At 31.2% G+C, this 27,731-nt stretch overlaps 4 protein-coding genes across 5 annotated transcripts in view; 1 reads left to right on the forward strand and 3 right to left on the reverse strand.

Moving 5' to 3' along the window:
* Positions 1-2,270: 2,270 nt before the first annotated feature.
* On the reverse strand, positions 2,271-15,314 carry LOC134697316 (ubiquitin-protein ligase E3A-like). The gene is made up of 11 exons (XM_063559511.1): positions 15,136-15,314; positions 12,219-12,269; positions 11,308-11,654; positions 9,231-10,504; positions 8,349-8,493; positions 7,635-7,840; positions 6,928-7,095; positions 6,304-6,459; positions 5,853-5,926; positions 3,597-3,740; positions 2,271-2,950 (listed from the first exon to the last, which is right to left on the reverse strand). Exons 1-11 carry the CDS (start codon positions 15,183-15,185, stop codon positions 2,830-2,832), a joined length of 2,736 nt encoding a protein of 911 aa, XP_063415581.1. The 5' UTR covers positions 15,186-15,314; the 3' UTR covers positions 2,271-2,829.
* Positions 15,315-15,483: 169 nt separating this feature from the next.
* Positions 15,484-27,731, forward strand: part of LOC134697359 (NF-X1-type zinc finger protein NFXL1-like) — a 37,961-nt gene continuing 25,713 nt past the window's right edge. Inside the window, exons 1-3 of the mRNA XM_063559586.1 lie at positions 15,484-15,589; positions 24,812-25,016; positions 26,949-27,119. Of these exons, the coding sequence (XP_063415656.1) occupies positions 24,833-25,016; positions 26,949-27,119 (355 nt within the window). The 5' untranslated portion in view covers positions 15,484-15,589; positions 24,812-24,832. The remainder of the gene's footprint in view (positions 15,590-24,811; positions 25,017-26,948; positions 27,120-27,731) is intronic.
* LOC134697358 (uncharacterized) lies at positions 15,839-23,146 on the reverse strand. Of its 2 annotated transcripts, XM_063559585.1 has the most exons (7): positions 22,966-23,146; positions 21,904-22,019; positions 21,362-21,507; positions 20,769-20,833; positions 16,600-16,668; positions 16,326-16,384; positions 15,840-16,008 (listed from the first exon to the last, which is right to left on the reverse strand). In XM_063559585.1, exons 1-6 carry the CDS (start codon positions 22,974-22,976, stop codon positions 16,360-16,362), a joined length of 432 nt encoding a protein of 143 aa, XP_063415655.1. In that variant the 5' UTR covers positions 22,977-23,146; the 3' UTR covers positions 15,840-16,008; positions 16,326-16,359. The 2 variants fall into 2 exon arrangements, with proteins under 2 accessions (XP_063415654.1, XP_063415655.1); XM_063559584.1 differs by lacking the exon at positions 22,966-23,146 and having other exon boundaries at positions 15,839-16,008; positions 21,904-22,499.
* On the reverse strand, positions 16,745-20,637 carry LOC134697357 (uncharacterized). Its single transcript, XM_063559582.1, has one exon. It carries the CDS (start codon positions 20,583-20,585, stop codon positions 17,589-17,591), a length of 2,997 nt encoding a protein of 998 aa, XP_063415652.1. The 5' UTR covers positions 20,586-20,637; the 3' UTR covers positions 16,745-17,588.

Here is a 27,731-nt window from a genome sequence, read left to right on the forward strand (position 1 = left end):
CAGTGATAGTTAAATATCATAATATTTCGCAGGTCAATAGTTAGGATTATTTTGGAAACTATTAATAGAGATGCACCTTTTTTTTTATTTTCATGAATCCAAATCAATATAATGATAAGATGTGGTATGATTGCTATGCATCAGAGACCAAAGGACATAAATGAAAATAAATCTTAATATCCAAGATCCTAGAATCTAAAATCACTTTCCTTTATCTGTCAAAAATATTAATGCAGTAATTGAATTCAAATTTACTAAATTCAACTGTTAAACATCTAGGATTACCTCCCCTTCTGTCAAAGTAATCATTGTTTGTTTAACTGGTCTTCTTGCCATTGCCTATGCTTGAAAGGGACCCAGTCACTGGTGTTGATGTTACAGCATTGTTTTTTTTATATTTTAAATGTTTTAAGCAGCTTCTACTGTGGATTCAATAATATTCAAGCGACATCAATTTACAATTTTCATGTATTTCAAGTGTATGGGGTCAAAATGAATTTAATATGTAATCAAAATTACTTGAATGACAGCAAATAATGAAACCATGAATATCCCCTAGTATAAGCATTTTCCAACCATAAAATTAATACTGTCAACAATTATTGAATCCATAGTATTTTCTTAGTATAAAGTATTAATCTATTATACATAAAATCACATTTAATAGTCTTTTCTTTGAAATTAGCTACAGTTGTATTAGAAGAACCTGTTATCAAAGCTACATGTTTTATAATAAGCAAGGAAATATTGGTAATTGAAATGCAATACAAGAATCAGTGACCCTATTAACAAAAAGTCTGATGAGAAAAACTGTAAATCATATGCAACCCAACAAACACTTTTAGTTAATAGCTGTATTTTAAGCTGCATATTTTAAAACAATTCTTATGATGATAATTAATACTTAGTTATACTAAAATGTTCATATGACTATTATTGTTTTACAAATATTTGAGAAAATAGTCAGATTTTTTAAGAGAAAGGGTTATTAAACATCAGGTATTTTTAATTTTACTGAATTATGACTAATTATATACTAAAATGATCTTCAGGTTATTAAAATTAATCACTTTTTCAAAATCAACATTGATGCAATTTTTTACACAATTTGACTTAAACATTTAAAATCATCATTTAAAAAAAATGTTACATGCCCTTTGTCTAAATGTTTGTGCTTTTGGGGTTTACTTTTTAAAATTTGGTTTAAGGTGGTACCTAACACTACAGGGAGATAACTCTGTAATATCAGCTAAACGTTTTAATTACGTTGCATTGTTAAGGGGATACAAAGCTTCTCAATGATCAAAATTAGTGTTTGTCAAACTGCTATGTAACCAGTGTAATTTTTCTGACAAATTGGTAGGTTCAAATTTTTTGAAATTTTTATATTTTTGTTAAAGGGTCAAAGTAAATACTTTGTCAAAATTTTATGAAAATTAAACGAGCCAAATTAATTTGAGTTAAGGTGTTGGGTACCACCTTAAACAATAAAAAAAAAACACTTTAATACCGTATAGCGGGTTATTTTCGCGGGTGTAAAATTTCGCGATTTTCATTGAACAAGGTATACGAAATATTTTGGCGGTTATTATTTTCGCGGATTAAAAACTTTTATTAATACCTTTGTATGTACACCTTTAATTTGGCGGAATTTATTTTGGCGATTTAGTTCTGCCCGCGAAAATAAGCGAAAATTTGCACCCGGCGAAAATAACCCGCTATACGGTATATTAGCCCCCATACTTTCATGTCTTGGAAAATATCAATTAAAGTGTTACTAGATTTCTGGTAGACTTATTATTCAGAATATATAAGAATTTTACCACATGACATTAAGCTAGGAATAGTAATTATACTTGAAACATCTTCACAAATTTGTTAAATCATAATAAGTTTAAGTAAAAAAAAACATTTATTAGTTCAAAAAAATATTTTTGCATATGTGTATTAGTTGCAGATTTAGAATTTTGAAAAGGGGATGGGACATACCAAGGCAATGTTAGGCATGGGACTTGTAAAAAGTCTAAGAAACAACCATATATATAGCTACATAAGCTAGACACTGTTGCCCTTAATCTGTAACCACTTATATATAAAGGTCTGTAAAGTTTAATTCTAAGGTTGAATTTTTATTCTAAGGCCTTGAAATAATTTTAAATTTTCTTGTGTGATTACAGGGTAAATCAGATTGGTCAAACTATGCCTTGATTTATATGATACACTTAAAAAAAATATCAATGTGCACTTAATTAAAAACAAGGTAAAAAGTGCTTCTATTCTGTGCAATGCAGTGCCTCTGGTTATGAAATTATGATTTAATATGCAACAATTGTTTCACTAATTTTAATTTCCCAATTTATAATTTGTATAAATAACAATTCAAATATGAAATCTGCAAATGTGGAAATTTTTAAAAACACTAATCTTAATGATTTTATGCCAATTTTGACTTAAATAGATATAAAAAATTTCCACATTCACAAATTTCAATGAAAATCATGGCTTTCATGGAAGATAATTTCATACTCTTTAAGGGAGTACCGAACACTTTGACTAAAATAGATTTGGCTTGTTTAATTTTCATAAAATTTTGACAAAATACAAACTTTGACCTGTTAAAAAAAAATTAAAAAAAATAAGAAATTCAAAACACACATATTTACTAGAATAGTTTCATTGGATATATAGCAGTTAGACACACTAAAATTTTAATATTTAAAAGCTTGATTTATCTTTACTTATAGTATATGATTAAAACTGCAGAGTTTAACATTATTATCTCCCTTAGGTGTTCTGTACCCCCTTAATTTTGCATCACAATATAGTTTTTTACAACATTCCAAATCCTTTCGAGTAACTTATAGCTTTGATTAAACGTTCTTGTAATTTCTCCTTTGTTGTATAGTCTGGTAATAACAGTACATTGAAGCAAGTATGTGCAGTCGGTAACCTGAAATGAAAAATTAAAAAAAAAGTTCAGTTATAATCTAGTAAATTTCCTTCTCAAAGATGACTAAGAATATGTTTCATTTGATATAAGAAATAGTTACAGGGAAACAAAAATTCAGCAATGTTTTCATTTGTAAAGGGACATAACACTAGAACAGTAAAAATGACGCCACCAAATTTCAACTTGGATCTCTTTTTTGTGGTTATTATCATTGCGTATAAGTGCAAAATGAACCAATTTCGGGACATAGGAAATGTGAAGGGGTAAGTCTAAATGCCCACTTCACCATAGTTGGGGCTTAAATTTTTTTTGCAACTTTAGAAGCTGGAACTAACTACCCTTTGAGTCCACCTCCAGTTTGTTATGTTAATGTTTTGTTTTCTATGTAGGGTTTAATGAAATAATTCTGTTTCTTTTCCTTTTTTCTATTGGCTGTTTTGTTTGTTCTTTTTATTTTCGTAGGCATTTTTATATACATAAAAGTCTTGGGCAACAGTACTAATATAAGATGTTAATATACGATCCTATTGACAAATATTTTAGTTGTCAATTGTCCTTATCAAACAAATTACAATAATAATATTTTTTTGCTGGAGGATTTTTGTTAAAGATTTCTATTATATTCATTGATATATATCAATTGTACCTTTCAGAATCAGGTCCATTCCTTGCTATAATAAGTTTGAGTTTTGACAGTCCACCAACTGGTACCTTATCTGTTCCTGTAGTAAACTGTAACAGTTTACGTTTTTGTTCTTCTGAAAACTCGTGAACAACCTCCCAAAAATGTCTGAAACAATAAACTTTCTGTTACTGGTATATATTTCACTTCATAAATATAGCAATCTCACATTGATGTGAACTCTGAATTTGTGAATCCAATTTAATTTACAACAAAGTTTACAAAAGTTTACAATGAATCCCATTTTATCATTTAATAGTTTTCATACAAAAAATAGGAAGTTAGTTTTCTCGATTGAATTGTATCATATTTATCATGTCAGGGGCCTTCTATAGCTGACAATACAGTTATGTTTTTTCTCATTGATGAAGGCAGTTCAGTAACATTTAATTGCTTAAATCCATTTCATTTGAACTTTAGTGGAGATTTGTCTTATTAGCAATCATACCACATCTCTTTATTTTTACATCACTTAAACGAACAACAGGGAAAAACAGTTTAATGTCTTTTAAATGTGTTTAAAATAGTGTGTTTGATGAAAATTAAGTAAAACTGACGATATAAAAAAGAAGATGTGGTATGATTGCCAATGAGACAACTATTTTCCATATTTTGTTGTTGCATTGTCAATTTGTCCATGATTGTATAATATAATTTTGGATATCCATTTCTATCTTCCACCACTTTTCTATACATATAAAACATTACATGGATTTCTGAGAAATAAACCAGAACACTAAAACTGCCTGTCATCCAAGCATGAAATCTAAGTAAAGTTGAAATGAATAAATTGATCTATGTGTTACAATAAAACAATAATCAAGATTGATTGGGGTTTAACACCACTTTTAGCACAGTACAGTAGACTCCGGCCAATCGGATACCCAAAATGTCAACTAAAAATATCCGATTGTCCGATATATTCAATTAGCCGATGAACGTATATTCCTCCAAGTTTTTTTTTCAAAATTGACAGATACAACCCTAAGATACCAATAGCTATCATAGCTGCTTTATTAATGGAAATTTCTAACTTATCTCGATGTTTTTTCAGGTACAAGTTCGGTTAATTCAATTGATTGAGTAATAGATCAATCAGCTGATTATAATGTATTTTGATTATCTGTCAGTCTATTATTGATTTTTTAATTATGTGTTGATTATCTGAATAAAATATGTACCCCTTAAATAATGAGACTTGTTGTTTTTGCGTGATTTGTTTCATGTGTGTGTTAAAACAGGTAAAAGCTAAAAATAACTATGAATTCTTGGAAGTAGGCCACAGGTATATCTATTAATAGCTACTTCTAACTATAATCGAACTCGGATCTAATTTTCTACAGTTTTTCATTTATGAAACACATTTCAAATTCAAGTACATGTAATATAACTACTTTTATGATTATAAAATTGGAAATCAAGATGAGTAAAATTAATTTGTTTTTCTGTCGTGGTTTAAAATAAAAGGCTGAATATTATGTAAATTAGGAAAATGGCGTCCGTGTGTACAAGTTACATAAACTTTCTATTTCACCTGGGATATGCTATTGACACACGATTTCTTATTTTTACACGGGACTTCTATATATATTTTAATAAATTGTTGAGAAGAGCTCGAGGTACATTTCAGTCATATTTAATAAACATTGATGAACATCACGCTCAGTTTATCATTTCTGTCGTGTCTTGTTTGTGAAGTAAATGATAACGATCACATTTGGATAAACACATAACAAACACATCTTAGGCAAAATATAACACCAGATTCATAAAATAAACAAGACAACAAGAAAAATATGTTTTATTTCACTATATAAGATCGTTTTTATTAATAAAAATGAAACATTTCTGTACTGAAGTTTTTCTTAAACTTCGTAATGGCGCAAATTCCGGCTTCATTTCCTGTCGAGAAAAATATGAAATTATTTCAAAATATTCGATTGTACATGGTTTTCACACATTTTTCATGAATATTCTTATCCAATTAGCCGATATATTCTAATAACCGATATTCGATTAACCGATGTATTTTGACTGAAATGTATAGGGAATGGTTCGGTGTTTTGAAATAATATTACAATAGCCAATATATTCGTTTAACCGATATCCGATTAGGTGGAGTCTACTGTACCACTATTGTGCTATTTCTAGGTTGTTAGTCTTTTATTGATGGAGGAAGCCAGAGTGTAAAGTCCAATCCAGTTATGACTACAAACTTACTTTATTGTCCTATGATCTGCTGTGAATCCTGCATCATATTCTGTTGCCTGTTCTAGTGCGCTGAAATCAAATTCCTGAAACAGAAGACATTTTAATTATAGAATTTTATTTACTACTTTTACTGGATTGATTTATAATGTTTTGTTGCCTTTATAGTTAGAAGATCCATACATTTTTCTAAAATATACATGTTGCTCTAAAACATGTAAAAGTGAAAGTCTTTTTTTTATGTTCATGAATTTCACTGATCACAAAAATACAGCTTTAATGAGTTTTCTATATTTTCATTTTGTGCTTAGCTTATGACGTCCAAGACACTGTCAAGATGAAAGACAGCACTTCAGCTTGTAGCATTGCTAAGAAATTCAAGTATTTCAAAGCCTTTCTTTGAAGCAAAATATTTGATAAATTTCATAAATACTGTTTTTATTGTGAGATTGCTTCTACTTACCTTACTACCACACACTAACAGCTCAATCTCTTCTGGTTTGAACAGTGTTTTCAGTGGACTCTCGTTGACTACCATCTGAAAGCCTCTTTTAAATGCTCTAAACTGTTTCTGTATAGATTTGTTGAGAATGAAATCAGCATACAAAGTTGTAAACTCCTGCAAGGAAATAAAACTTAAAATATCAGTAAACATACAGAGTGATGAACTGTTTAATTGTACTTTAAAGTGAAAACTGTTCTCATGATGTTTGTTCTCTTTAATTTTTGAATTCTAGCTATTAAAATCTTGAACATAACCCTGTTGATTGATTGTTTGTTGGTGATGGCAGAGAAACACACCTCAGTGTTATCAGGCCAGTGATACAGTAGATGAAATACAATTGGCACGGAAAGTACTAGAATCAGAAATAAGAAAAACATTTTTTTGGCGCATGATTGTCTTCAACTCCCTTTATAACTTATGACCCTTCTGTTGTGTATCATAATATTTCAATTTATTAAGGAGGAAGGGGTGACTTTAGATTGGATCAGTCCCATGATTTCCAAATTCTTATTTCTATTTGAAATATGTATCAGTTAGACTTTTAGCAGCGAAATGTGACTATCAAATAAATTTATAACATACCTTCTTATTTTGTTGAGTAACATTTATTTGGTTTCCATTCTCCTTGAGATCTTGAGTCAGAGAGCTTCCAAAGACATCTTTATAACCTATCTGGAATGTCTGCATGAAAACTTCATCAATATCATCTTCTGTGTAGTCCATTAATTCCTGCAAACTCTTCGCTAAGGTCTAAAAGGAAAATATATATTCACTTTCAGTTTCTTTTAAAATTTAATACAAAATGTTAACTTTAGTTATTTCAAGTATTAGAATATGGATTACCTTTCACTGATTGTAAAAATAACATATTCATTAGTAATTTTTTTTATGAAAAATAACTTACTTCCAAAAAAATTGATAAATATGTGATTTTTATTGAAATAAGGGAGATAATTCGCAATTTTTTCTTGTAGAAACTTATTTCTTGGAGAATGTCAATATTTTGATTAAGAAATTTTAATAAATCAGGAGACAACATTGAGGTATTCAGTTAAAAATCAAGAAGTATACAAGCTTCTTTTAGCTGATTCTTTGGAGCAAAATCTGAAAGCTACCATTTCCCTGGTGCAAAGAGCCCTGGAAACTTCAGAGTGAATTGTCAACTATTATCAGCATTTACTCCAAATAATAACCTAAAAGAGTAATTTTCAACTAAAGCACCTTCTCAACATGTTTACAAATTAAAAAGTTTAATAAACAGTTATTGATTTTCATTTATATAGACTTACAGTATCAACTTCTTTTAAATCTTCAAATGTTCCTTTCTTTCCCATTAATTTACGGTAGACAACCGCTGGGAAATGTACATCTACTATCGTACTGTTGTATATTGCTAATCCTAACATGATGCCAATTAATGTGAACTGTCCATCATTCTCAAAAGAGGTGGGGTTAAACCAGAACACATTCTGATCTTCATTGTATACAAACATACCTGAAATTAAATATAACATCATATGATAAACAAAATTGTATAATAAACAGCAATAATTACTTTTTTTTTATTTACATTTATATATATTTTTATCACCTGTAAAAAAGAAACTCTTGAAAAGGGGTTAAAACAATAAAACTCACATATTACGAAAAATAAACAAAAAATCATAGTTAAAATACTGAAATTCATTCTTTATATACTGTGTGTGTGCATTGATATTGTGATTGTTGATCAATGTATATAAATAATGATGACACATACACATGTATAAACGTGATAAATAATGCCATAATTTTTTTTTTATAAAATTGTATTCTTCATTTTTGCAATTCTTACAGTCGTAACAGTTGTAATCATGGAAATTTTGCCATTATATGAACATCATAATATTTATGACGATCAGCTTACAGTATCACTATAATCATCATGTTTCTAGTCTACACATTAAAACAAAAAATAATTACTTCCTGAATTTAACCTAATTTAACAAATTCTAAAACATTACCAAAGTCAATGTTGAAAATCTCTTCTATCACCAACTGGAAGAATTCTTTTGACACGCCACCTTCATCGAGCCCCTGCTCACCATCAAATTCTATAAATAGCTGTTTCTTCAGATCCTGAGGATTGTCCATTGCGGTCATTTCTAACTATAAAATGTACAAATAAAATATACACACAATATTATCATCATATAGTATTTATTTAATCATATTGATTGAGAATGTCATGTACGTAGTAGTTGTTGCTTTCTAAATGTCAAGGAGTAAATATTTCATGCACATTAACGCAATATTTTATTTAATTTAAGATATATCATAGTCTGTAATTTTCATGTTTTAGTAACCACAAATGACTATAAGCTACCTTTCTCATTTTAGGTTACCTTATACACTTTTACATCTATAAAGAAAGCCTTGCTCTACATGCTCTATATTCATGTATGTTATTCTTAATTTGTTTTTTGGGGTTTTTGACTTTTGATTGCAAGAATAACTGAACAATTGTTTGGTCATTTCGCAAAAGAAGCATTTAACCTAATTATAAACTAAATAGCAGATGACCCTTTTCCTGGATTTAAGCTTTATTTATTAATCACTTTAATCACATTCCTTAGTACATTGTAGTACAATGTGGTATAAAAATATTTCAGGTTTTTTTCTTGAATTTTGTGTATTTTATTACCATGATTACATGGCATTGAATGTGTCTACTTTTGATTTGATGTTTGTATTATCATGACTTCAATACTTTTATTTTTCTTCGTTTTATTAATATTATTGTATTTTATAGGATTTTTTTTTTATCGTAGACGATATCAATTTACAAAACTAACAAATCCAAACCAGAACAAACATTTCTGTTGCAGCATGTATTATTTACTTACAGCAACTAAGGCATCATCTATCAAATGATCTCTTCTGACCTGCAGACGCAGGTAAGGAATGGGAGGTAACCCATGAACAATTGTCTGTAAAATTGAACTCCTCCTTTCATTAAACATCCGCACTCTATTGTCAAAATACATGAGTGTAAATTTTGATGCCGTCGTTAAAATATAACTATGATTCATGAAAGATATTTTAGAATCATCTGTATCGTCTTTGTATTTGTAGTCTGTTTCTACGTCTAAATACTCATTCAGAAGTTCATTGATAAATTCATCGTATGGAACAAGAGGTTTACGACAATCAATGGAATAAGCATTTAGCTGCTGAGCATAGGGGTCTTCCTTCTGGTGACGAAGTTCCTTAGGTTCTGAATGACCGACTGCTCCTTGAAGTTGTAGCATATCTTGCAAATTTTCGTCATCATCGTTTATTGCTTTTTCTTCAGCAATCGTTTTCTCCGAGTCTCTTTCTCCACCGAATATACTAGCATAGTAGAGAATTTTCATCACTCTAGTAGCACTAGCAATGTCAGCATCATCGTTTATGTGATAGCCTCTTCCCCATCTTCCTTCGTTGTTGACAATCCTAACTGTAATCAACTGATGAAGAGATTGTACTCTCTCCCTTACCCAATCTGCCCCAAATTTGGCCCAAACTTTTGCTAACTTACATTGCCCACTTAGTGGTAGTTTACATAGTGCCTTACAAAAATCTGGGAAAGCCCTTTCTATAAATTCTGGACTTGAAAGACATGGTAGTTCCATTACTATAACAAAAACATTTAATAATTGCGGATTCTGCTTCAAGATCAGCGGGTTGAATTTTAAATCTATATGTACACCTTTGGCTAAATAAGTCAATGCATTAGTAAGAGCTGGTATAAATGGCAAGTCGGGAATCTTCATCAGCGCATCAAAAGCCCTCCTCACTGAAGCGATATCTACAGACACATCATCTTCTGATAAATTCAATTGTTCTATCGCTGTTTGATTATTTTTATGCTTGGACTGAATATCAATGAAATCTTCCTTTTCATCCACATCTTTGTCTTCATCAAATTTCTTAGTATTAGTGTCTTTTGAATGTTTTGTTTGACCTGAACCTTCTGGTTGCATTAAGAAACTTATTGATAATGATTCAGGATTATTGAATGTGGCTCCAATCAGACGTATGAATTTTGACCATGACTTACTCCCTTCACATTCATCAACCAGTTCTTTAATTTTTTCTTCTGTTAAATACTGTACACTTGCCATGCTTGCACTTTTCTCTGAAATACATTTATAAAATTTCAACATCTATTACACACTCAAAAATCTCTAGTTTCATCAATTTCAATGAGAGAACAACCTTTATTTTTCAAATTTTCAAGATGTTATGTTTAGAACATTATTTAAAGTATATATTTATTACATTTATCGCTATTTTGTGCATTTCTCCTTTGATCTTTTTTTGTGATAATTTTCATATCATGCTTCTCGCTTGAGATGGAAAAATTATCGCTTGAAACTAAGGAGGCCACGTGGCGTTGCTAACGAAATTGACATGAAATTGACAACGTCGTTATAGGTAAAATAGCGATAAACAGATTATCATTGGTCATCTCAACTTGATTGCTTTTCTCACTTTCGCTGTTCCAGCTCAAGCGAGAAAATCAATCTCGTTGAGACATGCATGACATGTGAGAAGATCAACGATAATCTATAAGTATTTCACTATTTTTATGTAGTTTTATCTTTGCAAATACATTGTATCTCATGATAATTATTAAATTGAATAACAATTAGATTCATCTTTAATAGTGTAAGGAAAATTAGAATCACGGTCATTGCTAAAAACTAAGAAGTTATGCAGTTGTATATATCATGTATATATACATCATTATTTTAACATTGTTAAAGATCAAACTTATTCATTTGTTTTTATTAAAAATTCTGTGTGATGCCCTTTTTCCTGTTCTTCTTTGTTTGGTTTCGTAAAGTATCAACATCAACAATGGCTTAAAGCAATCACAAAAACATGCAACAAAAACATCCTTTTTCCATTAAAACTTCATGTATCTGCAGTAAATACCTGATAGGGAAGAACTTGATGAACTTGGCTTCATAAATGACACAACAGGCTTCACCGGAGTAGTACATGCTGACGTTGATGGTTCACAGGGTGAGGTTCCCTGTGAACTTGAACTAGCCTGTGCTGGTTTGGCTGCTCGTGCAACCTTGCTTGGCTGCACTTCACATAAGTCTGCTTTAATTCTGAACAGTTCTACGGCTTTTAATGCAAGTGTATTGCGTTCCTGATCTCTGAGGATAAATGTTGGGCTTGATGCGCAGTGTGCATTTTCACAATTTTCTCTGCCACACCCATCTGTTAACTGATAGTAAAACTTCTCAATCTGTTCCTTTGCAGCAGCTCGCTTCCTATTTAAAATAAATAAAATGCTCAAATGCTTTTAAAAAATAATTTATTTATCTTTTATTGTATTCTGTCATGTCTGTACCATAAATCTGGTTATAATTAATTGGTGACAGATAAACACATGTGTCCAATACATGCAATATATATATCTCAAATATTGACTTACTTTAAAAGGCTTTGTCAGTACTGTGGCTAAATGGTTCTAAGATCATCTATTGAATCCCTAGCATGTCAACAATAACATGTATAAGGGTTGTGAGTTCAAAACTACCATGGGCCAGGTGCATTCTAATTACACAAGTCAAATTTTGTACATTTTTTTTTATTTTATCTTTTTAGTGCTTCTTTTTTTTTATTTTATCTTTTTAGTGCTTCTTTATTATGACTATCACATATTTTTTTGGATTGATATCATTGGTTGAACAGGATTTTCAATAATCACATGAAATAAATGCACCCAATTAACATGTTAAATTTTCAATTTACAGTAATAACACATGTTACCATGGTTACCAGGTACATGTACATGTTTAACAATAATTTAAACACAAACATAATAAACTTACATTCCGTCCCCAGTTTGTGGTCTTGACTCTGACAAAGAAGCTGGGACAATACTGAAAATTTAAATATAAAATTATTCATCATGTTCACAGTGCCTGAAATGAGGGCCAGCCAAAGGCTGGCCCGAAAATTTTTTTTTGGGCAAGTAAAATTTCAGGATTACTGGCCCAAATGATATAGTGCCAGCCCAAATATTTTTGACAAATTTTATAGTAAAAACCAAAGAAAAAACACAAAGAAGTACTTTTTTGGTGCTTCGTGTAAATCTGTACACTAAGTACAGGTCATTGACTCAGCAGATACCTGCAGCCAAGGTCTGCATGTCTTCCAAGGGCAAAACTCTTGAAAATGTCTTTTTCCTCTATTTTGTTCATACATGTATCTTTCAATAAAAATGCAAAGAAATTGTAAGACTACTTACCTCTGATCAGGAAAAGAAGCCTTAGAAAATTCATTTTTTTTATATATATAATTAACTTAATTATACAAGTCTATAAGAATAACCAAGTAGTTCTGAAAGATGAGCTATATGACATATAGTATTCATGTTATTGAAAGTTACCTTACTTAAAATCATTCAAATTGTTACAAAAAAGTATTAAGAAGTGCACACCAAAGTGCTCCTTAGTAGGGAGTTTTATAAATACAACAGGTGATACAACAGATTACCATATTATATTGATGCAACAATACATTGCATATGTTAAAGAAGGTATAAGCAGTTATTTTTTTCTCCATTATGGTTAAAAAAATAAAAGCATTTGATAAGTGCTCCTATGTAAGGAGGATTATTAATACAAGAAATAAAACAGGAAGTGGTGTAATCTTGTTATGATCAAATTCAAATTTCTTTGGTTCTTCTTTAAATTCCATACTCATGGTTATAAAACAAAACGTTTAACTTGTTTACTAATTAAGTCAAACTATGTATGCCTTTTAAATTGTTTAAAATTTAATTTTAATATATTTTTTGTTTATTTTTATTTGAATTTGCTATGATACGTAAACACATGCATTATCTTTTGAAAAGTAAGAGGGGGCCATTATTTTGCCATGGACGGCAGAAAGGCGGGGGTTAATGCACCAAGGGCAGGCAGGGGTTAATGCACCAAGGGCAGGCGGGATCACTGGCTTCTACTATTCTCCTCCACTTCTTTTCAAAAACGACCAGCAGATTTTCAACTCGGTCATATTTATTTTAGTTGTGCCGTATTACGACCTCGGCTATATTTTCTAACTTCGTTATCATTGGTCGAGTATATTCACTTTGACCAATCAGTACGTCCGTTACAAATACGTTTCGGTAAAGTTTTAGACAACTCGACCTTGAACAACACGGACCAGATTATAGGACGATAACTAGCCAAGTAATCATAATTTACGAGTTTCCGATGGGCTGAGTTGTCACAAATGTCTAGTTAATCAAGAGTTGTCTTCCATTGTTTTTTTACGGGAGAGCAGCTCAGGAAAACCTTCAATTCTTTACATGATTAAAGTTTAATGATTTTTGTTTTTTTAAATTACGATAATTTGAATTTTAGAGGAAGTGTAGGGCAGTCGCCCAGACGTTTTATTTTGGGCCAGTAATTACTTGTCTTTTGAGAACTTCTGATCGCCCTGACATAAAAGTGGTCGCCTGAGGCGAGTGGGCGACCGTCCATTTCAGGCACTGGTTCATGATGTTTATGTTTATATAACATTTTCTAAATGACAAAATCATATTATGTATATCTGATCAACTTTGTGAATAAAATTTGTCATGACTGAAAAACATTTCAAAAGATTTTCTTTTAAATCTACAATTTGAGCATGTTGAGCACCCAACACTTCCCTTAGTCATCTATAATTGGTTAAGCTTGTCGATTTAAAAACTGATTTGAAACACATGCCCTGGTTGTGACAGTGTGATTTACTAAAACTCCATTTAACATAGAACACCAATGGTGGTTAGCAAGACTTCCAAAAATATGTGAGCAAGCCAGACATATTTTTTTGATTCTGATATTATTTGGCAGATTTTACAATAAGAAGGAAGTATTGTTTTATTGAATCCATCAAAAAAAGAAACTGTGAAACAGACTGTGTAATGAAGTAATGCATTATGTTATTGGAGTAGTCTAATAAAATATAGGAACTCAAGGAAAACAATACCAATATTTCATTTTTACTAATTGTTTGTCATCGATGTGAATTAACGTTACCTGTATTGCGTTACTTTGTTTACATTGAACATGACATCATTACTTACAAAATGACTTAGATAGTCAGAAGTAAAATCCCTAACAACAGAACCAAAATTGGAAACGTTACAGTATTCCGTTTCTTTTTTTAAGAAATTTAAGTTTAAAACAAAATAATTCATACAGACTTCGTCCCCATTCACAGGTAATGCTAGCTGCGGTATCGTAGCTCTTTAGGTCCTTTTGTTATTTTTTGACTATTTGCGGACCATCTATCGTCCGCAAATAGTAAAAAAATAACAAAAGGACCTAAAGAGCTACAATACCGCAGCTAAGGTAATGCCTGCCTCATATTATAAAAGTGCAACTTGTTTACATGGCCTCAGTGGTACATGACTGAAACCACCAACACCCTCAGCTATTTTAATGACATGTGTGACAACTTTCAAGTAAATTTTGTATCTTAATTCTTTCAACATGACAACAGGTTCAAATGTGAAATTTTGCATGACAAAAAAATAAGTTTACTTGGTGTTGTTTGTTTTTGTGTTTGGATTCATTGTCAAATATGTCAACCACTCATTCCATGTTATTTCAAATTTTGAGGAACGTATGTATGTATTTATTAGTAAAACAAATGGCGTATTGCGTAGTCAGGATTTCCTTCACTTTCGGTTTGATTTTCTGGTTGTCAACCTGGTCTGTCAAATTTTGACAGATTGGAGCTTCAAAGACCAACCTTGCGGCTTTTGTTCCGCTCTGATCTTCGGTTTTCTCGTTATTACTCATACGAATTTTTAATCTCCCCTTCTTATTTCGTCCATTCAGTCACCCAATAAGGAATAAATGTGTTTTGAGAGGTCAAATATTTTTTTCAATTTCTAGAATTCGCCATTTTTGTTATCTCGTTGAAGCGAGATTAATAATTTATTGCGAATGAATAATCATAATAATTTTCGAAATTATACTTAAATATATTTTTAGAGAGTTATGTATGATAAATTACATTTTTCTAGTTTTATATTACATTAATGTTTAAATTATGATGGACAGGTTCCCTGTTTCAACAAATATAAATTCGGAACCACTGACCACGACCGGCTTGACTTTAAAATTATACAACTTCATGCCCACGAAGACGAAAGTCTGTCAAATTTTAATGAATTATATATGTATATTAACCATATGTCAGAGTAAGTGACAATGCAAACAGTGCAAAATATTCAATTCAAACCCAGTGTTATAGAATTACTCATTTATAACTTATAAAAACCTGCTGTAGACACAATTCGCGAAACTTCATTTATTCTGCCACTCACTAGCAACAACCACTTATTTTTCAAATAATAAAATTCAGGTGAATGACACACTTAATCCGACAGAGTTTGGTATATGAAACACAACACACTTTGATTTTTTCAATTATCTTGAAAAATGGCAAAATGGCAGGCATTTGAAATATCGTAAAACATTGGTTGAATGTCAATTTTATTCAAAATCTCATAAATAGCGGTTCCTCTCTTGTATTTAAGTTCTAGTAGCACAAGTTGGCAATCTAACTCATTCACATCATCTGTCAGTAGATCAAGTCTGCATTGGTACACTTTATTACCTAAAATATAAACAGATATTCATATATTTTGAAAATGTAATAAAATTATCAAAGGGAAATAATCCATACCGTTAAAAAACAAGAGGCTCAGTGTAGTTTCTAAAGAGAATCAAATTCAAGCTGTAAAAAATCTAAAGAATAAAGTAAAAGAGTACAACCTTAAATTAATGAAAAGCAAAGTGGAGATTAAATCCATAGATTTTAACAATTCCAAAGCAAACAAGTTATTTTGAGTAAAAATGACCCCCCCCCCTTTTTTTCAAGATTTTTTTTTTAAATGCAAAAACCACCTGATTAAATTTAGATGCTTTAGTTACCTTTTTTCATGCAATTGGTATTCAGTAACTTCTTTCAGCAGAATATATCAACATTCACCCTGAAAAAAAAAATATCAATCATTAACAAATATGCAAATAAAAGGGGGGATAATCAATTTGTTGTGGTTTTTAATTTCTCTTTTGATACATCAAGGTTTAAGAAACAACTACATTCATTTGTATATTATGACCATTAATTGTTCATATTTTCAGAAAACAACAGAATCACAATAAAATGTCCTTTCTTAATGATATGATGAGTAATCATACTTACTTTAGGTCAGTTATAAAGCAAAAGGTACCCTGCCAACTCCTACTTCCACTCTGTCTTTTAGCTACATATCTTAAAATACAATATAATCACTATTAAAGTTTCAGAATGCATAATTTTATAGAAAATTAAATGAAAAACTAGCCTCAATAATATTAAATTGTCTAGATTTGCATCATCATCATATAACTACCAGCACAAATTATTGTACATAATACAAATTTTAACTAAAATAATTTACCAATATATAAAATAAATAGAAATTGACCTTTAAAATTTATCTAGAAAATTGCTTACAAATCTTTCATTCTACTAAAAATGTTATGGCAACTAAGTCTTCTTGTTTTATATTGTACATGAAATAAATGACTTGGCAAAATATTGTTGACAAACTTGAGTTAAACTGACTTGCTCAATATCAATTCCAGTATTAACATAACAACTAAGGTGGTATCTTACAACAAAGAAACATACTCTCTCTAATGGTTTGTGTGCATATTTAATTAAAAAAAAAAAAGTACTATTAATATATGCAATGCAACACCTAATAAAAAATATGAGTTTTCACCAGAGATATATATTTTTTGTAAGTGTAAGGTACCACCTTATCAGAATAAATTGTAATTTCAACAAACAAATTTAGAGATCTTCACAGACAGATAACTATTATGAATCCATTCACTATTTTCGAAAGTTTGAGTACCTCATTTTTACAAGAGTTGTCTTTTATAAATTATTTCTAACCTGTGGTGATCTCTTAATAAAAAGTGCTATTCTGGGAAAATTGTCATTTTAAAAATAATTTACATTAAAATTTAGGCTAGCATATATGCTTCTGTGGTACAAGCCACATCTGATAAGGCCAAATGTTTTGACAATATATTTCTAAAATAGCACTAAAAATGAGGCCTAGGCTATTTTATTTTTTTACCTAGAAAATCAAATAGTTTGTGCCTAATGCAGTGTGAAATAAAAACAGAACATGTGTACTTTCAATTGAACTGAAAAGTAACAACTGTAACAGCATGCGCTGTATACCATCGGACAACTATCTCAATATTTCCATCAGCATAGTCCTCTTGTAGTTGATACACATAGACTGCTGGGTCACCATCATACGTGACATTGTACCATTTTCCAAAACCAGGTACCACAGAAATAACGTTACCAATAAATGTTCCTTCTGCAAATTTGTGCCTTATTGTTTTTCCGACAAGAAGTGAAACTTGCGAGGAACTAGTACTTTCAACTGTTGCAACTGACTTTGACTCATCAACAAGTTTGCAAAGTTGTTCTGTTAATTCAGGTATTGTTTTTTGTATTTTCTTACTTGAAAATAAAAAATAGGATTTGTCAGATTTTTGAAGCAACACATTTTTCCTAAAATTAAGCTGTGATTTTAGTGCTTTCTTCTTTTCAGCATTACTGGGTATTTCCTCAAGTTTTAATTTAATATCTTCCCTACTCTGCCATAGCCCAAAAAAGAGTATATCATTGGTGAAAGTTTCCTTCTTCTTTAGAACACGTTTCTTTTTTTCAGAGATTTCCTTTTCCTTAAGTTTTAATGTCGCCAATCTTTTTTCTTCAATTGTCTTTAATCTCTCTTTGAACTTAAGACGTATGTTTTTACCTTCCTTTCTACTATCATTTATTAGCTGAATCCTCATAACATCATCTAGACTTTGAAGCCATTCATCCGTCTTGTTATGTGAATAAAGTAAATAAGCTTCATTACATAAAAGAGAAGCATTCGGCCTGTACCTCAACAAAAAGTCCAACTGACCAAAAAAAAATTCAGGTAATTTATTGTGTTTTAAAACACTTTTACTTTCTGCAGATATATCTGTTGGCTTTGAGAAATATTTTCCACCTGGTAAATGATCTGCTGCTTGTCTGTCCAGTAGATTTAACATGCATGAGAACAACGCCTGTAGTACCTGTATTGTCATAACATCTGTTTCATCTGGTTTAAAAAGTTCTGCCATTACAATGTCATTTTCAATTTTACAGCTTTCTTCTGGAAATGGGACATGTTTACCAGTTACAACCTCTGAACAATCGTCCTTTGCTTCTGCTAAAAATGAACGCAATCCTGTCAATGTATCATTTATGTCCAAAATATGGGTTTTGCATTCAATATTTCGCCATAAAGGGCCCGTTATAATCTTGGAAATTATTCCCAAAGCGCGACTACCAGCAACAAGGAGTGGATTACAAATGTCTTGATAAACTGAACTAAGGAGTCTATTTGTACATCCTTGAAAAGAATGAAGGAAGTGTTTAATATTTTCCCTGTGAAAGTAAGTGACATGTCCAAGTAAAAAGAACACATTAAATCTGTTATGTGTGAAGCGAATAAATTTGACATGATCTTCTTTTTTCATTAGTAAATATGTATTAAACTGTTTATACACACCATTTTTTTCATCAACACCTCTACTGAACGACTTCGCTGAAGTTCGAAGAAGTCGAATTGTACCACTTTCAGTAACACTTTCAATTTCACTTTCATCATCAGTTTGGATAGGATGATCTTTTAAATATAATGATTCAAATTTTTTAAGACCCTCTCCACAAACGGTTGCAAAATTTACTAAAAGATGCAAAGAGCAAAAGAAATTATTCATTCGAGACGACGCAGCCCTTTCTTCTTCTGTTAACATTGGCCAACCATCAATAATTGTTGTCAATATGGTTGTTCGATAATTCTCAAGTAAATTTTGAAACTTTTTTTCAGTGCTAGCCCGGTCTGACATGGTATTTTTAATACCAGTAAGAACCTTAAAACCAACATCGTTTCCGTCACATAATTCATTGAAATCCTGTAATATATCTTTGAAAGTTTCCAATACAGTTTCAGAGCTTTTACAACTCATTTCACGTAAACCTAACAAATAACTGTGCTTGTCCTCATCTGTTACAGCAAACACTTCAAATGATTTTCCGAACTTTGATGTTTCATCAGAATAAAGTGTTAAATTACTTTTCTTTGACAGGTCTTCTACCTGCTTTGTAGCTATAGATAGTTTCATATCACTGATTCTGTTCACAGTGGTGGCTGAGGGTACCCTATTCGGTTGTCTTTTACATAAAGAACACACTGTTCTTATGACTTCCCCTATTTTTGATGCAGAAATGTTATTATTTTGAAGGTTCATCACACACTCTATAGTGTCGGCAGTAAACTGATTTGATGTTTCGTCATATAGTTCTAGCAAGTTATTGTCCTGTATCAAATTTCTTACATAATCATTCTCCTCCTCTAGATCTTTGTTTTTTGCTTTTAATGTGTTAACTGATTGTTCTAATTGTTCTAACTTTTCTTTTGCAGCATGCATTGACTTTGGAAAATCTGTGTCCTTTATTTTCTGTTCATTATTCATAAATTGAATCACATTTTCTTTCTCTTTAAGTTCCCTTTCCATTCTTTCAATTTGACGTTTCATATCAAAATTCCGGATACTAAGCTGTCTTTTTATTTGAAAAAGATTTGATGCTTGATTATTTTGACTCTTATCTTTTGTTTTTTTTGTCTTTATCTTTTCAGATCTAACCTTTCTCTGTAACGCCTTTTTTTCCTTCCTTAATTTATCAATATTAAAGTTTTTTTTTACCCTGTCATCATTAGCTTCGTTTAGTTGAAAAGACAAATCACGGATTAAGTTTTTTTCTACTTTTGTTTTTATATGATCTGCAAAATCAGATGTTGTCTTTACTACATGTAAAGGTATAACAAAGGGTTTTTGTAAAAGCACCTTCCTCCCCTTTCCTCCTTTACGTTTCACATCCGTTATTAGACGGTATAATTTGGTTTTTAATGCTGTTAAAGCTACATTTTCATACAGTGTTTCTAATGATCTGCTCAAATAATTACTTAGTTTATCAATTGGAGAACTATTTTTCTTTTTCAAAATGTTAAAAACCTCGTAAACATATTCATTTGTAAATTCTGATGGAACGGGCGGCAATTCTTCGGTAATGTCATCCATGGTTAAAATTATTGATGAAAATGATGAAATTGTTGATGAAAATGATGAAATAATTGCTGAAAATGATGAAATTATTGATGATAATGATGAAGATCCTCTTCAAATTTGTCCATTTTTTTTTTCAGTTCACACACTTTTTCACCTATTTTAAATTTAAGTTTATTATTACGAATTGTAAGGTACCTATTTTTTATCTTTAATGTCTGGATCTGTTGGTTTTGTCTTCTCAGATGTTGGAGTGTGGAAATCTGAAATGAATATATCTGGAGATAAACATATTACACTTAAAAAAATTTAATTGAACTTGACCTTCACTTAATATGCATGGTGAAATTGACATGGTTGATTTTGTTACACATGTACACATTCAAGTTTTAAAATTGTAAGTTCGAATAAGGTCGAACAATACGTCATTCGGATGCGACTGATGTTGCGCATATTCAACACTTGTAAACAGCAAAACACAAACATAGTCCAACAGTGGGCCGAGCTTTTAAGGGATATCTTAAGGGCTGTTTCTGTATGGTAGGACACCCAATTGCAGGACAAATAAATATATAGAGCTCCACATGTTGAAAATTGGTCATAAGAACTTGGGGTTGAAGTCATAAAACTTTGCTCAGTTCTTGGAGAACAAAAATCATGCTCGAAACATGAAATCCAACATTTTTATTGGTTGATTTGAGTATGAGTACAAAATACTGACTCAAAAGTTTATGACTTCAAGGCCAGGTGATTTATTTATTTGATCAAGAGAACATCAGATTAAAATATACCTTAGTTTGCGTTCCTTGTTGAACATGCGTACTTTTATATTCACTTGATTTACGCTTCCTGCTGGGAGGGCCTTTAAAGTCGTCTTCCTCCCCAAAGTTCAGAGAAATGTCACTAGAGTCACTTTCTGCCGCCTTTAAACGGTCAACTGAAATATATAAACTATTTTAAATAATGAGACACTACTACTTATTGATCTTTTTTTTTGCCCCTTTGACCCCTTATTACTCAGAAACTTCAAAAAATTGTAATGAAAAATGTATAGGAGAAATCTCATTGAAAAACACAGGCAAGGCTTTCATGAGGAACATAATGAAAAAATATTTAATTTCAAAGTCATATCAGATCATGTGAAATCAAAAGGACTTGTACGGTCTCAATGCTTGATTATTCCAAACCAAATGATCAAAATAATATAACTTCAAGCCTTGATTCATGTTACCCTACCTAGTCTACCCTACCCTATTTTTTTTCTGCCTACCCTTGTCCACTGCAATTAGTTATATAACATGTATTCCTCTATTTCAGTTTATGCATTTTGTACCTTCATCTTTCAGCTTCTTCAGTTTGTTTATTACAACTGGGTCAACTGTTGAGGCTGTTGAGGCTGATGAAGTAGATGTGTCACTATCACTATCACTCAATACAATCGGATCTTCACTGGAAAACATTTTTACATAGTCACTAATAATGTACATTTTATATGTTGATTGAACAGTTCAACAGATAAATACTGAAATTTGTAGATAGCAAAACGTTCCACAGTTCAAAAGATCTTGGCCTGAATAAAACAATATTTCCCTTTATACTGATAATGACACAAACCCATTGAACACAAAAATCTGAACATGAAATCACCAAAATCACAATGCACACGACAAAGCTATTGCATGTCTGAACATAAATAATGATAAAAAAAATAGCTAAATGATCATGAAGGGGAAAAAAACGTCAAATGTGTACATGCATTCAGCAATTTTTGTGTTGATTTTCAGTACAACCGATATAATATTAACTGTACCCCGCCCCTTTTGAAATATTTCTGCATTCCCTTTTAAGCCTCAGGAAAATTAAGTAGTTATGGCTTATCATGACATTACTTTTAAGGAAAGACAGATATGAATAATCTAAGATATTTTTTTTTTTTCAAGTCAAGATTGTAATTTTAAGTGAAACTATTATTTACATAAAATAAAATCAGTCAAGATATCTTGTGGATAGGTTAATTATTTATAAATAATTTTATTCTCATGTAAAAATTTAACACAGTGATCAATAATTTGGAAAAAAGGCATAGTAAATCGTTTTTGGAATGTAAATATTATTAAAAAATACATGGGCCCTTTCTTCTAAATGAATCCATAAATCCAGAGAAGTTCCGAATGCGAGATAAACAGGAAGTTACCACATTTCTTGAAACCCCTGCCCAAGATTGACATTTTAAATGTAAATTACACCTTGAGAACGGGAACAAAAGAATAAAAGAGTATACTCATCACTTAGAGCTTTTTAAAGACCATTAAAATACATCGGTTGTTAGTGTGTAATCGTGTAATGCAGTGAACACATCAATATTCCCCCCTTCAATGTTCAGCACAACTCTTACCTTAAACTCATGGCGACGAAATGAGGGGTTTACAGCTTCCCTTTCAAAGGTTCCACATGGTCAGGTCATCAAAACGTTTGATATGTGGCCGATTGAGGTAACAAAAAGCCGTTCTTTCAAGCGCCTATTTCGGGACTCGTTAGGAATATGGTAAATTGGGTTATTTCCCTTACACCGGTTGTTGCTACACTCACTGACTGAGTGCCAGACAGTGTCAGTGTGTGGCAGACACAGTCAGAGCACAGATAAAACATAGCCAAATAATGATAACGTCTCAGAAGGCTATTAAATATGTGTTTCTTTGAGACCTTTCTGTGGCGTAGGCATCAAAGCAAAATAAAATGAAATAACTTTTCATAAGAAAGGCTAAAGATACCAGAGAGACGTTCAAACTCATCTATATATAGATAAAAAAATACCCTGAGAACACCATGGCTAAAAAATTACAAGACAAATAAGAGCATACCAAACACAACATAGAAAACTCAATATTGAACATCACAAACCCTACCAAAAACTGGGGGTGATCTCAGGTGCTGTGGTCAGTGGAACTGGAAGGGTAAGAAGATCCTACTCCACAGTTGTTCATGTTATTAGAAATCCGTCTAAATCGGTAGGTCAAATTTGTGGAAAGGGAACAGGAGGAACATATCCGACATTTTTTCCGATATCATCCCATATGGCCATAATGGTCATGATGGTGAACCAACTTGTGATGGCACCAGTAAAATTTACTTCACCATTTGGAACTCTTGGTTAAAGATGTCATAATCATTTGGACTAAGGAATGAAACTGTCATGACAGAAAGCAAATTAATGCATATAATTATTTATTGGTATTGCTGTGCTTTATTTCTTTTTATTGGGAGATATGGTTTAACAGCTAGCTCTAGCCCAAATAAAAATGACGTCTTGAAAAGGTATTATTTTTTTGCTTTGACATCTAGGTCAAACACAATTTTTGAGAGAATTTTGCTGTCAACTTTGAGACCCAATATTGCAACAAAATATTTACTAGCGTGACAGGACTAGAGTCATTTATGTATACCATGTTTACAATCTAAGTACATTTTTCAAATAAAATTATGTCATTCACTAAACATGTTAAACCATATAAATATTACACTACATGTACACCTTTTCTTTTAAAAAACATGTTTATATTTAAAATATGGGGAATCTGTCAAAGAATCAACAACCCGACCATAGAACAGACAACAGCAGAAGATCACCAACACTTTTTCAATGCACCCGAAGGCTCCCTTCTAACAACCCCTGCAGGGTTGTTACAATTAAAACAATAAATGTAGAAGGTCCTATAATAAGACAACTTTTTTTTATTGGGAAAGACTATAATCGCAATGATTGAAACTTGAATTTTGCAATTTTTTAAATGAATTAAACAGGATTTTTCTCAATATTGCAAAGATAAATATAGCATTTAAATCTTAACATGCTTAAATGACAAGATTGCAATAATAAGTGGACCCAATAATTTCTGTTTGTTGTTATTTGATTTTATGTGTTAACCAAATTGCATGCAAACCTAGTTTGGTAAAACTGGGACATATTGTCTTTACACTTTTCATGCTGTTCAAAAGTTTAGGTACTGAACGTGTCATGCTAATAGCCTTTTGCAGTAAATATAAATCCTAAAACTTACAAATTTAGACCTCTATGAGTCAAAAGCAGATTCAGACTTATTTATGTCTTGAGCTCTGACTGTTGTGTGTGAAATCTACTCACACTGTATCTATTGTTCCTTTATTATTTCATTTGATATTGAGTTTAATGGCTTTATATGTAAAAATAAATCTACGTTTCACTTACATTGACTTTATTTCAGTGTTACTAAAGTAAAATAAAAATGTCTGGAGTTCCTGTTTATCTGAAAGGACGTGGAAGGGGAAGAGGTCGTGGAAATGCTGAACAAAACAAAGCTAAATGGACAAATGGCGGTAGCTCTGAAAACAATGTCAAGGACAATGGATGGAAAAATGGTGTTTCCAGTAAACAACCAAAAAAAGAAATATCACAGACCAGTATCAATAGTATGTTCCCTTAAGCAATGTTTTGGATAAACCTAAAAATAAGAAAAAGTGATATAAGTGCCAATGAGACAACTTTCTATCTTAAGTCACAATGTATAAAAAGTTAGCAATTGTCTTTAGGAGAAAGTAAGGCCTTCAACCATTTGTCAACATGGAGCCTTTAACTCATTCTGAACAGCAAGTTATAAATAAGATAAAGAGCCCCAAAGTTACTTAAACTGTGTAAAATAATCCAAACAGGAAAGCAATGGTCTGTTTAAATAAAAAAAACGAGAAACACTCATTTATGAATCACATTAACAAATGACAACTACTGAACATCAGTTTCTGACTTAGGACAGGCATATCTACACATGTATAGGCCAACATAATCTAACTATAGAATTTCAAAATATGAGCTCTGGGTCAGTAATTAAGGCTGTTCTACCATTCATATTAGTCAAAAACACAGACTGTGAAGCCATCTTGCAAAGTGGTACACCAGGATGACTTGTAAGCCTGTGCATTTATTTAGATTTTAGATTTTTATGTATCTCACAAAATTTGCCATTCTTTAATTATTAGGTATTCAACTAACATCATGAACATAAGATAAGCAAAATTTAATATGTGTGATTATATTTTATACTTTAATGCCATAAAATATTTATAATAAAATTACTTAATTTTAAACATTTTTAATTTTTTTTTGAGATAGACATGTAAAAACAATTAGGGTGCTATAAACAGTTTCGTATAAAAAACAAGGGGTAATTCTCTGACTAAAAATAGACTTGGAGGGAAGTCACTTTTTATCAACATAATTGGTAAAAAAGTATCATGTTTTTTTATATTTGATTGTAAAAATAAGTTAAATAGCTTCAATTAAAACAGGTTGAATAATTAAAATAATTTTTAAAAATTAGATTAAATACACATGTTTTAAGGGGAGACAAACTGTAAACATCCTGTTTTTTTGCAAACACTTATTTGCACCCACTGTAGCTCTTTTCGGAGCAGGCGAACGTAGCCTGAAGCATGACTGCTAATCTGCTGTTGGTTTTAACGTGTAGAAATTTTACTCAGAAATATGATATTGGCAGTTCCAATTTGTGTATATGGAACAGTGATGCCTTTATATAACTGATATGTAAACCAGACAGAAACTTAACAACACAAATATGATTTTGTAATTGTAAGAAACTTTTTCAAATCAATTATTGTTGAGCAATTGCTATGTACTTGTGTCACAGAAAGCTCGACTTAGGGATAGTGATCCAGCGTCAGTGGCTGAGGCCTTAACTTACTTAAGCTTGATGTTTCAATCAGTAGAAGACCTGGATCCTTCATACTTTTTTTATAGATGCCTTAATTTATGAAGTTTTCGTCTGTCATAAGACCATTGTCCTTGACCTCATTTTCATGGTTGAGTGACTACTGGGAAAAAAGATAAGAATTTTAGTAATCTTGATATGTCATTGTATGTCATGTATGTGGGTATCTTGAACATGTTGAAAAGTTCTAATACCTGTCAGATAGTTTTCACTTGACCTCATTGAACACAGTTCTTTATGTGATAGTTGTAATACAGCTTTATATTAACTATCAACGAAATGGTTAGTAAAGAACTGAAAAACTACAATAGAAGAGGGGCATTATGTTTTCTAGTCTGTTGGTCCGATTGGTTGTTTGTCCCTCTGTTCTTTCGTCTGTTCGTTTGTCCTGCTTCAGGTTAAAGTTTTTGGTCAAGGTAGTTTTCAATGAAATTGAAGTCCAATCAACTTGAAACTTAGTACACATGTTACCTATGATATGATCCATCTAACTTTAATGCCAAATTAGAGTTTTTATCCCTATTTCACGGTCCACTGAACATAGAAAATGATAGTGCAAGTGGGGAATCTGTGTATTTGGGACTCATTCTTGTTTTTAAAAATGGTATTATTTTTTTAGATAAACTCAGTGTAGATGAAGCTCAGAAGAAATTTGAAGCTGTTAGCAGCAAGCATCAGCAGGCTATACAAAATGTTTTGGAAGAATCTCAGTTCTCTGACGACGAAGAAGAAGGAGATATTGGGGATAATGTATTATCAACTGTCTTCAAGTCATATTCAGATACTATAGGCAAGTATTGGCAGATCCTTCTCCCCTTTTTTTTTAATTATGTAATTGTTTCATGGAACCCACTTTCCAAAATGGTTGGATCTGCGTTTGTTGTAAGGGAAAGACTTGATCATCTATCATATCAGTTTATGAACTAATGAAATAAATATAACAAACTGAGGATTTGGATACGTCTAATTGTTGTGGACTTGGTGAACACAGGTAAATCAGGAATTGAAATGTTTAACAACATAATTTTCTTTAGACTTGAATCCATGCAGATGTTGGTAAACACATGAAATTAAGTACATTGTATCAACAAATACATGATTTTTCCTCCATCCATGAAAATTAATTCCTACTATATGGACAAATCCTCAGTCATGACAGTAGGAAGCAATACAAATTTCTGCTTAAATCCCTTCAAAGCCACTACAAAAACCAGAACAAGGAGAAAAGTCATGCTCATTCCATCAGGTTGTAGATTAACCACCATCAGAATTATATAACCATTAAAGTATAATACAGACAGGTTAACAAAAACACCGCTTTCTGATCCCAATTTGAACAAGATATATTTTTTATTTAATATTAATACATTCATGACATTAATAATTATTTATTAGATACATA

Source organism: Mytilus trossulus, chromosome 14, assembly GCF_036588685.1.
Source record: "Mytilus trossulus isolate FHL-02 chromosome 14, PNRI_Mtr1.1.1.hap1, whole genome shotgun sequence".
NCBI classification, from domain to species: domain Eukaryota; kingdom Metazoa; phylum Mollusca; class Bivalvia; order Mytilida; family Mytilidae; genus Mytilus; species Mytilus trossulus.